This window comes from Triplophysa dalaica, chromosome 24 (assembly GCF_015846415.1).
Source record: "Triplophysa dalaica isolate WHDGS20190420 chromosome 24, ASM1584641v1, whole genome shotgun sequence".
Taxonomy (NCBI): domain Eukaryota; kingdom Metazoa; phylum Chordata; class Actinopteri; order Cypriniformes; family Nemacheilidae; genus Triplophysa; species Triplophysa dalaica.
Window position 1 is genome coordinate 8,409,150 of NC_079565.1, and position 14,232 is coordinate 8,423,381.

At 40.8% G+C, this 14,232-nt stretch overlaps 1 protein-coding gene across 1 annotated transcript; it reads right to left on the reverse strand.

The window, feature by feature from the left end:
* Window positions 1–479: 479 nt before the first annotated feature.
* Window positions 480–12,991, reverse strand: hsd17b12a (hydroxysteroid (17-beta) dehydrogenase 12a). The gene is made up of 11 exons (XM_056740146.1): window positions 12,695–12,991; window positions 6,086–6,132; window positions 5,574–5,649; window positions 4,137–4,244; window positions 3,786–3,850; window positions 3,438–3,482; window positions 3,176–3,210; window positions 2,595–2,676; window positions 2,404–2,469; window positions 1,622–1,771; window positions 480–1,526 (listed from the first exon to the last, which is right to left on the reverse strand). The coding sequence occupies exons 1-11, from the start codon at window positions 12,870–12,872 to the stop codon at window positions 1,419–1,421; spliced, it is 960 nt and encodes a 319-aa protein (XP_056596124.1). The 5' UTR covers window positions 12,873–12,991; the 3' UTR covers window positions 480–1,418.
* Window positions 12,992–14,232: the final 1,241 nt, after the last annotated feature.

Sequence of the window (14,232 nt, forward strand, 5' to 3'; positions counted from 1 at the left end):
CTGGGGTGAGACATGAGACATTTGCCTCAACCTGTATTTAAGTAAACATATGTATCTATTTTTAATTATATCTGCATTAAAGCCTTTAACTTACTCATTTTTGAGCATGCAGCATATTGGACAAGGTAGTCTAAACACCCTTCTCAGAATTTAATATTACTGAACATCACTGCTGAACACCTTACTACTGAAATGTAAAACTTAACGTTACAAAAAAACACGGACCGTATTATATATGTTAACAACTACACCATTAGTATATGAAGTTCTTTATTACACATTTGATATGATACATAAAATATTCCAAATTACAGTAATTTACATTAATTGCAATCTAAAATCAGATTAAATTAAAGTTACAGATTCAGAAAATACATCAAACCCTTATAGTAATATGGAATATGAGGGGAAAAAAAGATTTGACACTGAAGACATATGCACGGTTCAAAAATTTATTAGAAAAGACAAACAAAAAATCATTACCGAAAAGTAATTTTATTAACAAACAAGCATTTTAGATCGTCACGGGTAAAGCAGCACATGGTGTTCCACTCTTCAATAGGTCTGGAATGAGAACGTTCAAGTTTTATACCCGAGGCAACCAATCAGGTTAAACCACCTGGCATGTTAGCCTGACTGACACTGGTCATACAGAGATCTAGGCTATGGAGGTAATTCTCAAGTACAGCTTTGGCTTAAACAAAGACAACTGGTGATATTCCGCCACACAGTGAAGTCTTCAGTGGAAGAAAATATGTGTTAGATCCAACATACACGCAAAATATCTCCTGTCCATAAACAGTACCAAAGTCAAACTATTATATAAAAAGGCACACAGGTTTTAAATACATCAAGGGTGGCAGGTAAACTTTGAACCTGAAAAAGGCCAAAACATCCAAACAACCTTTTGGTTTCATATTGATACAGTACAAGAGTGAAAGATTCAGGATAGACATGATCAATTCAGAATAAAAAAAATAAGGCCAGCACCCATTTAAGAAGGAATAAGGCACAATTGAAAACGAATATATTGGCAGTCAAGGTAACAACAGTGCAAGTAAACAGCCCCATATAAAAGTCAATAAATATAAAAAACCCAACACCATATAAATATCCCTCTGCTTACAACAGCAGTGACATGAAAGCGTTCCCTGCAATGTAGTAGTTCACCCTGCATTGAAAATCACATGTCCCATTTCAGACAACCAGCAACAAGTCAATCAGCCAAGAGAAACTCCAATTTTCAGTAATCTTCATTCAAGATGCATCATTGTGGAACGTGTGTGTAACAGATATTCTTCCAATAAACATAAACAAGATACAACAACACTGTGACACGTATTTCAAAGATTTGAGAGGACTCAACTCGGCATATACATTTGGTAAAACATTTTGTCCGATCGCACCATGTTCTCATCCTATCGCAGCTTTCTCCTCCTAAGGTAGCCTCCACGCTGGGACTTGTTCAATTTCAAGCCCAGATAGATGACCAGCTTGATGGGGGCGAAGACGGTGGTCACCCAGCCCTGTTAGACACAACGATACGTTTTTCCTCTTTTTATTTGCTATACAAATATACTGAAACAGGTATTCATTCTATAAGAAATAAAGACATTTTTACCATGATAGCATGAGGGAAATAGCCGTTGGTCTGGTCCTCCAGTCCCACAGTGTTCAGTTCAGCAGCTACGTAGCGTTCAGGGGTAGGTTTGTCTAGAGTCGGCTTCCTAATCTTTGTCATCTTGGTAGCCACAAAGAAAGGCAACACACTCTACAAGAGGGACAAAGAAGTTTGACGTCATTTGCTAAAAGTCTTGGGGATTTGTAAATAAAAGCTATCGTTTCTGTAAAACGGCTCTCAGAATTTGACGATGTATTCTTATCATAAATCTAATATTGTTCATTACTTCTTTAATTTTCATCCGACTAAGCCAGATTAGCCTACATTAAAACTCGACCTCTCAAACGTTTTATACAATCAAAAGGTCAAGTCCTCCCTACATATGGAGTCTTCTTAAATAACATCACAACACACACCTAACCTGCACAATACAGCTGCTAAGATTTTAAGAGACCATTCAATTTGGAATTGACCATCATTTTCGTTTAATACTGGGAACTAAGAACAATGTTTCAAATAAAAATATTGTTTATATTTGCATTTAATTGCAGAACTGGAAAAACACGTCTAAATAACAGAAAAGATCCTCTTTTTTAAGACCTCAAATACAGAAAAAAAAGTTAATATTCACTTTTAGGCTATACAACAGTAATGTGTACTTTTTATAAATATTTTGTTGAAATCCAACAGACGCTGGAATGGCCACAATACATCTAGAATTGCTCATTACATACATTCGGAGAGGTCTCTTAATTGGTTATTGGTCTCTTATTGGTTCTCACCTGGATGATGACACCCTTACACTTATACTCCGCTTGAAGTCCACGAGAGAAAAAGTCCACAAATGCCTGTAGAAATGGAAATACAAAATATTTTAGTTATTTAAAATATCATCCATGCAACCGTAACGTTAAGTGCGATGACCCATGCGGGCAACGGTTATAGAGAAATCAACTGTCATGCAAGTACTCGCCTTGGTAGAGGAGTAGATGGTCAACAGTGGGACGGGGAACATGCCACTGGCAGAAGAGATGTTGAGAATTGCACCTTTTGCTCTGCAATGAGAAACGTAACCTTTATTTTAATTGTTTATATGTTTAAACATTTCTTTAACCCAACAGGTAGGAAAAACAACTCGCAATCAACCCCCCTACAGCTCTGAGAATCTAAAAGAGACACTGCACTCAAACACGCATCTAATGATGGTCGCCATGTGTGTTGCCATGGCACCAGATTTCTCATGCAGTACCCCTGCAGTCGCAGTAGAGCGCCGGGGTGTGCAGAGACTGGAACTATCTGTACAAAATGTGTGCACCCGCAGCATTGGCTTAAGAGTTGCATGTGACCGTGTCAGCCAATCGGATCAAAGCACTGTTGCTTTTCAATTTCACACAAAGAGTGAGAGAACATGAGCGAAGAGGTGATCAGGAAGGACAACATCACCGCCCCCACCCACTCATCTAAAGAGCTGCACTTTTTGGTGACATGTTAGGAATTCCAGTCATTTGCTATTGGGATGTTTACTTAAAAAGTATATAAAATCTAAAGACTCACCTAGCTTCCATTCTGGGCAACACCAAACGAGTCATCTAGAGAGAGAGAGAGAGAGAGAGAGAGAGAGAAAATGTGTGGGTGGTGAACACAGGCGGCGTTGGTGGAGTTTAGCAAAACAGGGAGTGAGAACAGGTACAATAAGAGCGGATCAAAGCAGTAACGCCACAGTATTTCTACATTTATAATGTATGATTCTCAATGTTAAAACCTGTATGAATTCATGCCTATTCAGCTTTTTGTTTGCGAATCAGTCATGACTTACTTGACACACTGAGGTGATGTTGACATTGATCATATTATCGATGAACTATACAAAAAAGAGGGAGGAAACAAATAAGATTGCTTAAAAATGTGATATAAAACAAGATAATATTTAAAGATTTGCTTCCAAAATTTTGAAATTGGTAAAAATCATTTTTTTATTATGCATTTCAATTTACATCAATCAAACTGCACTTGGTTTGTATTTATTGAAGCCATAACTAAAAAACATACAGCTAACTAACACAATAAAACAAGATAAACGTTTTCATTTTCACCAAACTCTTCATTTGTAAACGTTAAAATGGCTAGTTACAGTATGCAATACATGCACGAATAAGTTACTCACGTTTTCCAAATTAGGAATGTGCAGGAAGAACTCAGGGTATGGATATGAGATTCCCACATTATTAACTATAAGGATAAAAACACAAAAGATAGGTTGCAATTAATAAGCGTTATGCCTGATGTGGTCTCAAGAATCACCAGCAGGGGGAGATAAACCATTAGAAATTAGATGCGAGAGCACAATATGAAAAAACATCACGATTTCATATAGAGAACAAGAACAGACGAAATGTTCTGACAAGACTATGTGAAATGTTTGGAATGAAGAGAAAACCGATGTCAAGAATACAATTATTTTTGATTATGTAACAAAGCTTGTATATAAACAAAATTGGGGTAGAAGTACACTCACCAAGAACTCCGATTTCCAGTCCAGAAAGACCCTTTTCAATTTTAGGATAGATATCATTATGACCAAAGTCCACTGCGATGGTCTTTGTTTCCACATTATACGTGCTTTCTGAAAATGGAAAAGTCAAAATTATATTAAGATGGAATTAAAATAAGTCTCTCCTGTAATTTTCCTGATCAAAACATTGTCAAACTAAGCTGCAGACCTAATACTGGCTTTAGAGTCCAAGATCAGGCATCCCTGCCATTGCTGCTGTTCTAAAAATAACTTCACAGGGACCTTGCAGCAGAAAACCCTCCCTATTGTGTCCGGCAGGGGGCGCCGTTTAACAAACAAACCCAGCAATTATGGAAACTCACAGGTTTCCCTTCCCTCCCTTCTGCTTGCATGAGGTGCATGCAGCAATTAGAATTTATTGCCCAAAGGCTCATTTGTCTAAACACTGTTCCTGTGAGTTATGAGAGGAAAATTCCAGTGACCAAAATGATTTGCAGAACAGGATGCAATTCGGCATTGTATACATGCAAACGTGCATTGAAACGTGGCATGAAAATTCTCGATGCGAGAGAATTTGGGTTTGAATGCCCCGACTCGTGGCTTCCCATGACCACCTCCTCCAGTGTTTCCAACACAACCATGGTACCAACTACAATTTCCAAGAATTTTCAGACCTCATTATTGGTTAAGTGTCTCCATGTAGCATAAAAGCAAATAGTAACAAAAGCACCTGACCGCATGGTTCCTTTAAAAGTGCATTTCTGTAGAATCAGTCCATCTTGAAACCAATCATTACTTCATTAAAAACGGCAAGAATTGCTTTCCTACGTATGAGAAAACTGCCATTCATAAATCTCTAAACCTGTCGCGTTTCATTCATAACAAAAAAGAGGGAAAGAACACTGGCAAACGCTTTTACAGCAAGGCTTTGGAGGGGAGAGTAAAAATATTATTTATGAAAAGATGTTTAATGTTTAAAGACAAACAAGCTGGTTTTAAGTCCATCTTGAATGGCAGCGGCACTAAAATTCAATGCACACATATCCCATCAGGTAACAAATGGGAAATCCGTGGCCCCTCAACACATGTAACTAAATCAAGGGTGCTATGGATGCTCGTCTCCGCCCGACAGCATTCACGCAGGCGATCGACAGAAACTAAACTAATCTAAGATCGTCGCTCTCCACAACTATGTATTGGAATAGAAAAAGGCAAATCATCATTCTGAGAAGTTCGTGCACGACCCATGGACCTTTAGACTGTGAACTCCTGCCAGACTGCATCAGCTCTCCACCCAGTCAGTGAATCAGGCCCCCACCCTACCTCTCAGGACAAGGCTAAAAATAAGCCTAGTTTCATTAACATCAGGAGGACTGTCTGTCATTCACACACAAGAGCTCTGTAGATTGCCAACACACACGCGCACACACGCAGACTGACCGAGAGACTTTGCCACGTCGTCGAGCTTCTCTTGAGATCGGCTGATGAGCATCATGGAGAACCCTCGTCGGGCAAGCTGAGAAAAAGAAAATATTTTAATCATCTTATTTAAAACGGTGCAAAGCATCTGTAGCAACAACTCCAGAAGACCTCTTTAAGCAGACAGGAGAACAATTATTGCTCCATTATTCTTTAATGTTAAAATATCCCATCGAACTGTTTGTCTGTTCAATGACATACGGGTGTACTACAATTTTGCAATGCCATTGATCAAGAACAAAACGGCACACTGTTGCTTCATGACTCAATGTTAATTACTAGACATCAAATGTGACGCCAAAGAACTTTCAGACAGCTCGCGACCAAGTTATTTGAGGTAACTGGTCTTTTTTAACCACCAGCAGTCTTCTAGTCACCCTCCTTCTCCTGGCCTCAGAGTAAAACCTCTGTCTCGTGATGAGTCACTGTGCTTTCCGTGGAGCGAGGAGATAAATAAGAAGAGAAACCCTCACCTCCTCCGCGTAGGATTTCCCAATCCCATCTGTGGCTCCCGTCACAACTGGAAAAAGAAAGCGACAGGATCAGCTTGATTATTCATTTCAAATGAAAACAAACTTGTCAGAGATATACAGTCGACAGATCCATTTATGCTATACACGCTAAACTGCAAGCTGATGTTCATAATTTGATGTTTCAAGTACACTTAAACCAGTTTAAAATGCACTATAGTCTCCCAAAAACAAACACTAGAGTCTCCCAAAAACAAACATGATGGTACTATTAACACGGGATTCTGTTCGCACCGTATGTAAATCCTGACCAGCGGCAATGCTGTCACTCTTGCAATCTGTTTGACCGATGGCAGATGAGAAAATGGGTTACAAAATCCGTTTGAAAAACGTTTAAAAAAAAAAAAGGACAATTCATCCTTTAGTAGAAGCCCCCGAGTGACATGAACAGAATTCATTGTTATTCAATAAATAAGACTTTACAGTAATTCATGATGACCTAAAATCTAGTTTTTAACGTGCAGAGATTTTACACTTTTGGCCAAGCCTTGAACCATTTAAGCTTCCAACAACTCTCTTAAAGGAAGAGTTTGCATGAAAATAAAATGGGGGTCCATTTATTCACCCTCATCTCGTTCAAAACCAGTATCTGACTCTTTTGTCTGTGAAACACAAAAGATATTTGGAGGAATGTCTCTGTATGGACACAAAATAACGATGAAAGTCAACTGGGGGACGATGTTGTTTGCTTATCAACGATCATCTTTTGTGTTCTGCAGACGAGTCAAATACAGGTGCGAAATGACATGAGGTTGAATAAATAAAGACAGAATTTTCATTCGACCGAATTAACATCCCACGATTCTCACGTTTGATACAACGCACACAAAAGCATAAAGACACACAACATGTGATGGCTGATCAAAGTGTGACATGGGCACATTGGGCAGTGGTCATTTGCAAGAACAGGGCTGTTGGGAAAGAGAAGGGGGGTGGATGGGGTTATGACGTCTGTAGAGCACGACAGCACAGGAGGGGTGAGGAGGGATCCTGGGGGCTGCTAAAAATAGAAACCGGGGAGAGGTGGGGTCGTGGGGGGGAAACGGGAGACTGCGCAAAGTCAGATGTGGGTAGAGCGAGAAAGCGCGAGAACAAACGAAAGCCAGGAGACAAAAGTAATTTGCAAGCTTTTTTATTCATCCTTCGAATTAGGCACGCCCTGATTCATTAGGACTTAATGGTCTAAACCACTCTGGGTCGGTTTACATCCGAGTGCAAATAAATGAAGATATGACAGAAGAACAAGCCGGTTGAGAACATCTACCCCTCGATTTGATTGTTATGATTTTAATCAAACAAAGACTGCACATTTAGTTCACTTTCATGCCGCTCTATGTAATAGTAATCTCACACCGGATCTTTCACAGCATACGTCATCAAAAATGGGTCACTTTCCATGAATGTTCAAGTGCTTCATATTTTCCAATCTTATAGTACACAGTGTATGTGTAAATGCATGCTAGAACACAAGCTCAAAGCAAGACGGCCTGGGTGACGGTTTCCAGATTTCAATGCAAGGATCTGGCTATGTTTTGGCTTCATTGTAGGCCATTCAAAGCATCTCAATCCATCCCTAACAAAACTGTGCCCAAAATCCCATCTGCAAAAAGTTGTTTTGTGTCATGCACGATACGGAAATCACAGAATGGACCGTCGCCAATCAAATCACCCAGCAGGAGTTAATTCTCATGACGTGCGCAATACAACCAGGACCAACCATGACCTACGCAAGCAGCCACGTGAACGTCACAAGATACGCTAATGTTTAAATCGCTTTGGATAAAGCGTGCGTTAATTCAGATTTAAAAATGAGATGCTTGACAGAGGATGCTGCATTGGAAACAAGCGTACTGTCTATAGTGTTTTACACAAGACGCATCTCCAAATTCCAAGAATCCAAGTTGTTGAGCGGTTTCGACAGGTCAAATTACCTAGAATAGTCAAACGCATCAGACCGTCATTTATAAAAATTATATAAAGATTTTTTAAAGAATGAATAGGGCGGATACTCGTCCCTCTGCAAGCAGGTTGGCACAAGCAGTCGTGCTTGCATATGTTCACGAACAGTACGTTCAGAAATACGGAGCCGTACAGACTCAATATTCCTGCGCTAAAAAAAGAAGCCCGGTGAGTAAAAATAGCTGCTTCGTCTGGAACAGCCGCAGCACTTGAATACCAACAAGATGCTGCTCTCTCTCTCTCTCGCTCTCTCTCTCTCTGCCTTTCCATCTATCCCCCAGCAACCCAGCTCATTGTAGAGCCCTTGGTACACCACACTGTTCACAGAAAAAAGCTGACCGACTATTGATGGGGGGGTTTGGTGGTGTTTTGGGGGGCTTGATGCAGTCCTTGCGTGCACCTTCAGACCAGCTTCTACTGTATGCAATCTGTCGCAACTCTCGCGCTCTCTCTCTCTCCCCCCTCCATGAATGAACCGTTCCGTTCTTGGCTCGGTAGCACTGCAGAATCCCAACACCTCCACCCCCCCCCATCCCCAAAGCAGCAACACGCTTTAAATAGCACAAGCCAGTCACATGGCCAGCAGGAAAACTACACACTAGAGCAGTTCAACACCCAAAATAGAATGTCAGATAAAGGTGGATTGAAAAAAAACGATTTTGGGTGGGTGAGAGGGTTCGATATCATAAATAGCAGCGGCACAAAAAAACGTGACGACAAATCAATAGTCTTTCCTCCTTGTTAAAAATGTTTAGTGCAAAAAAGTCAAAATGACAAAAGAAACCCTAAACGTAGTCATAGCGTACTGTTGTAAATTGCAGCGCCATTGTTTATTCCTATCTAGAAAAATGCATACCACAGACATTAAATCTTATGTTAGACATGTACACAAGTAACACCTGTCAGACATGCTCAAGGGAAACAATTTGTGAAGAAAATTAAAGAGCATCTCACATAAACCATACGGTTTTATATTTGTGGTGTTAGAACACACGGTTATACTAAATAGTTAAAATGATTAGAAATATTGCGTACAGCCTGTTTAAACCATATTAAACGTTTTAATTTTGTCAAAAGACATCCAATTAAAAAAAAAAATTAACTTATGGTACATGCCACACAATGCTTTGCTGAAATGGGATGTGCGAATCGTAACTGTAACGTTAAACGGCATATGGAAGATTTCCTTTTCCAGGAAATAAATAAATAAAATGAAGCAGAGTCGTGACAGAGAAGAGAAACTGGAGGGTGGGGGCTGGCAGAGAGAGAGGGCAAACAAACCGATTTCGGGTGTGGGAGGGGATCAGCTTAGTGATGGAGACTGAGGGGATGAGCTGGAGTTGGAGGATGGAGATAGGCTGGGAAAAAGGGAGGAGGGGTGAGAATAGACAAGGGGTGACAATTTTACCCAGCATCCTCAGTTTCAGCACGTGGCAACAAGCGTGTTGGTCACATGAACGGCACCGTTCTCTTCCGAGCCCCCCCACCTTCGGAACCCTCCCTGAACGCGAGAGCCAGTCACACGATGTCATCATTCACAGCAAGAGCGCACAAGGGCTCACACATTCACAAGTGGCGCAGTCCACGTTCACTCGCTCACACGCAGCGGGGAAAACATTTCATTCACATTGTCACTTTTACCTTGCATGAATGGGCTAACGTTGCTATACAAAAACCTGCACATCCACGATCAGCACAACACAAAACTGGAACGCAAATGAATTGAATGCTGTAGTCTACCAACTCCACAAAAATATTGAAAGAAGAGCTAAACTACCATATTTAGATTTTAAGTTGTGTAACATAACAGTATTGTACGCTACTCTGCATTCTACCACATTCCACCTGAAGCAAGGAAGCCAAAGTGGCTTTTTAAACCGAAAACTCCCTCCGAATGAATGTCAGAGCAAGTTTGTGTGACACAACGCCCCCGTCCTCATGAATGACTGCAGCTCGATTACATAACTGTGATTCTCAAACACATTCAATGTTCTAAGAAGGGATGAAGTGAGCCACATGAGGAGAAGGGGGGGGGGGAGGTTGATGGAACTCTAAATTTGACTTCCTCATGCTGCTCAGCATTGCAAAGACATAACTATTTATTTACTATAACAATAAATAAGTGCCTTCAGTGGTGCTTTAATACACGTTGATTGCATATTTATTTTACAGTACAAAATTACAGTTAATAATCTAATGTGTGGAATAATTATTTGCAAAAAAAAAATCAGGATGCATTATAATTTAGTTATGTAAATTTGGGGGCATTGTTCTTCACAAAGAGGAAAGTTTTCCACTGCATTAGTATTAGTACAGAGTAAAAGATAGGTTACGATTCATTTCTTCCCTTTTTAATGATTAATATATTCATGGTGAAATTTGAAGATTTGGATTGGATGATGTAACGGGCCTACACTTATACTTGATGTCAGAAGCAATGTCTAGATATACATCAATCCTGTGATGGATTGAAGGAATAGTTGACCCCAAAATTAGAAATCTGTCATTCATTCACCCCAATGCCATTCAAACCTGTACTGTATATGACTCTTTCGTCAGTGGAACACAAAAGAAGATATTTTGAGATTTTTTTGGGGGGGGCCATACAGTCTCAAATTCTTTGGTTACCAGCATTCTTCAAAACATATTTTGTGTTCTGCAGAAGTCAGTCATACATGAAATGACTTTCATTAAACAAAAGATATCCATTGAAAATTTCATTAATATACATTTTAATTTGAGAGCAAGCTAATCCTGAAAATACAGTGTACAAAAGCAATCAACTATTTTGCACAAGTGCATCTCATTGCCCTTACCATGGAAGTGCAGTACCAGGGAATAACACCAGGGGTCTCCCATTAAAATAACAGGCATTCCTTAGCTTTTAACTTTAGGAACACACCATAGAGAACACACCACACTTTCCCAGATGCTTCATCCTCAGAACCCGTTAGCATACTCCCTTTATGAGTCATCTTCATACTATCACAAAATCGGCGCTTTGAACCTTTAAAAAATGTTTTTTTTTACTTCACACCGGTGAAATGTAGGCTAGTTCAACAAGTTCACAACATGTTGCGGGGGCGCGCAGACCGTGAAAGGAATGTCATTTGTATGTAGTAACGTTACCAGTTTCATGATTGGGAAAATGCGCTGTTGCTCAAGTTCACGAGACTTGTGCTTCTGGATGGACAGGAAAAGGGACTTTTCCTCCCCCCCAACCTCCACCGAGTCGCATCCAGTTAACCTGCGCGAGCTTCATCTGAGATCATCATGCACGTTAAAACTAAACTAGTCAAACTGGTCAACTTTTTGAGTTTCAGGGAGTGGCACTCGTCACTTCCATATATCGCGTCACTCAAACTAACAGAATGTGGCGAATGCCCTCGTCATCCATGCCGACTGATACCAACTAAACAACTGCAGATTCACGAATGTGTCGTGTACGCATTGTGTCCTTCAGCAAAACCCCGAACCTTTGATGAAGTGGACAAACCATAATGTAAGAGTGTTGAAAATCGCTTTACATAAAAATAAAAAGCAATTCAATCGATTTCTCAAAACGCTTGGGGTGCACTACGCAATCCGACCGCTAGGGCCGCTTTTAAATGCTGGTGCACCTGCTGCCTTGGCAACATCCCCCACAAGTGAATGGCCACGGCATGATGAGCCATTTCAAAATCTTTAACAGTGTGATAACAGTGTGAACTTACTGTATTTCATGTCCGATTGTGAAAATCTGTGCGCTGCGATTTGCGTTTTCAACATTTGAGCAAAACACAAGTCTCCCCTCACATGGCGCACGTGGTATGGACCCGCATTATAATTAAGATTGGCGTTTTAAACTGCGTCATGTTGCCAAAACCAACCTCCGTGCCCCAGTGAGGGGATGTGGCGGTCAACAATCGACAGCTACGGTTGAAACGCATCCAGAGAGTAACCAAGCCGCATTTTACCCAGACTGTCAAATCAATCTGGAAAGGCGCGTTTGTCGGGACAAACATTGGCACGGTTCAGCCAGGAAACTGAATAACTGGGTCAGGTCGGGCCAGACATATAATATTAAGGAAAAACTCGATATTTCGAAAATGATCGGATTAGAATCGCCGACAGACCTGCCCAGATTTCAACGTGTATTGTTTTATGCATGACGACGTCATAAAAGAGTTGTCGTAACTCCTGAATTTAATTGATTGCGATTGATTTGCTCAATTTTCGCTTTAAACACGTAAATTGAAGCAGGCCAGAACACCTGACTGACTCATAATTACATGTCATTTGCGCATAATATATGAATGTATGGCGCAATGAGTCAACCTGAGACACGTATCCTCCATTGACCACACGCGTAAAATCCTTATGCCTCAATTAGATTTAATCTTTCCCTTGTGTACACTTATATTTGTGTGATAAACATGAACAATGGTGACACGTTGAATTGTATATATTGCGGCAAAACGTCCAAAAGTTAAAATGATGATAGTTTCTCACATCCACGAAGTTCATCAAGTTTAATGCTCCAATTACGCAGCACATTTCTGCCACCCATGTACAAGCGTTCATTGCATTGTCACCGAATGTCTGTCAACTTACCTGCCCATTTCCCCAATTTGGGTGAGAGTAGATCCCCGTTTCCTATCACCCATATCCTAAAGCCAGTGAGAATCTTGTACAACAGCCACAGCGTCAGCGAGGCCGTGGTTAGTGCGCCAACCCAGAAGAGCGCTCTCTCGGCAGGCTGTAGCGTCTCCACCACGTTAAACGACTCCATGTCTAAGACTGGCTGTGTGTGGTGAATGACCTGCAAAATTGGGCGTTATGCACTGCTTTAAAGCCTCAACGTGTGCGCCCCTTTATAAGCAGGTTGTGGCATCACACCCCTACAACTCCTCTAACATACGAGTCTATCCAGATTTAACTGCACACCTCCCACCTACTCCATCCCCGCCCATGCAAACCCCCGTGGATTGCGGATTGGTCGAAACATCTGTCCGCCAATTGCAAGTTAGCGTTCGTTGGCTATTGTCCGCGTCAATCACAAAGGGGCCATTCTCATTCATTCGGTTCTCTGTTTCAATGGGGCGGGCCGAAAGCTGTTCCGAGTGAGAAACGATTGGACCAACATTATGGTAACCTCCATTCAAATAATGTCATTGGTCGCGATTCAGAACTGGTTTTTCTGTTTCAGTCAGGGTTACGAAACCTCCAAACCCACGCTTCCAACGATCACCCCCACACGATTTTATGAATGAAGCCTGTTGCCTATTGGCCAAACCGAGTTATAATCCACGCCCCTTATATGCAGTCAGGAAGATTTGATTGGTAGGAAGCCACGCCAGTCTCATTCATTCTCTAAAGCTGTTAAACCAATGAGTCATACTTTAGAATACGAGACAGACACGTCTATTTGGTGCACTTTAGTTAAGGAGACATAATACCATACGCATTGTTTGATTTTACATTTTGTGGCGTGTATTTTGTAACGTATACGCATTTATTTGTAACGATTCTAACAGTGGGCGATCTTTCGTTGCGCATAGAACTACAAATACCACACGTCTCTGTTCTGAAGCATCGCGAGAACTCTCAACGTGAACGGAAGAGAGTCTGGTTATGTAAACACACAGGCACGTAGGTATGCTCGTGAGCAATCTGTGAAAAATCAGCGTACAGAGTTGTGAAATACATTTTTTTATTCACGCACACACACGTGTGTTAAATGGCTGTCAGTTCGTTAGGTACACGCGAGTGTTGAAAGCAGTAAAACGGGTATTAATCGGAATTTGGGCTTTTTGCCTGCCTAGCATCTCAGAGTTGTGTCAGACACATTCAGTCAGACTACTACAGACTGGATCACTACAGCACGTCCACTGTCGCCATTTGATTTTGCCCACGACCTGAAACTTAACCTAAAACATAAGCCCACCGAAACGTGCACGATTGAAGTAACGCCTATAACATGTAAAGCACATAGTGCTGAGTACAAAACATGTCCCTTATGTCGAATAAATACATTTTAAGGCGAGTATTTCAAGTTGTAAGCACCTCTGGCTGTACAATGTTAAACTTCATCTATGCACTGCCCCCATGCTTTTTTCTTATAATTCAAAGCTAAAAAAATATGAACATTT

Coding starts and splice junctions, on each gene's coding strand:
- hsd17b12a (XM_056740146.1), bottom strand. CDS start 12,872: ATGGAGTCGTTTAACGTGGTGGAGACGCTACAGCCTGCCGAGAGAGCG. Junction 4,245..5,573: donor CGACGTGGCAAAGTCTCTCG/GTCAGTCTGCGT, acceptor TTCCATTTTCAG/AAAGCACGTATAATGTGGAA. Junction 1,772..2,403: donor GTAAGGGTGTCATCATCCAG/GTGAGAACCAAT, acceptor TCCCTCTTGTAG/AGTGTGTTGCCTTTCTTTGT.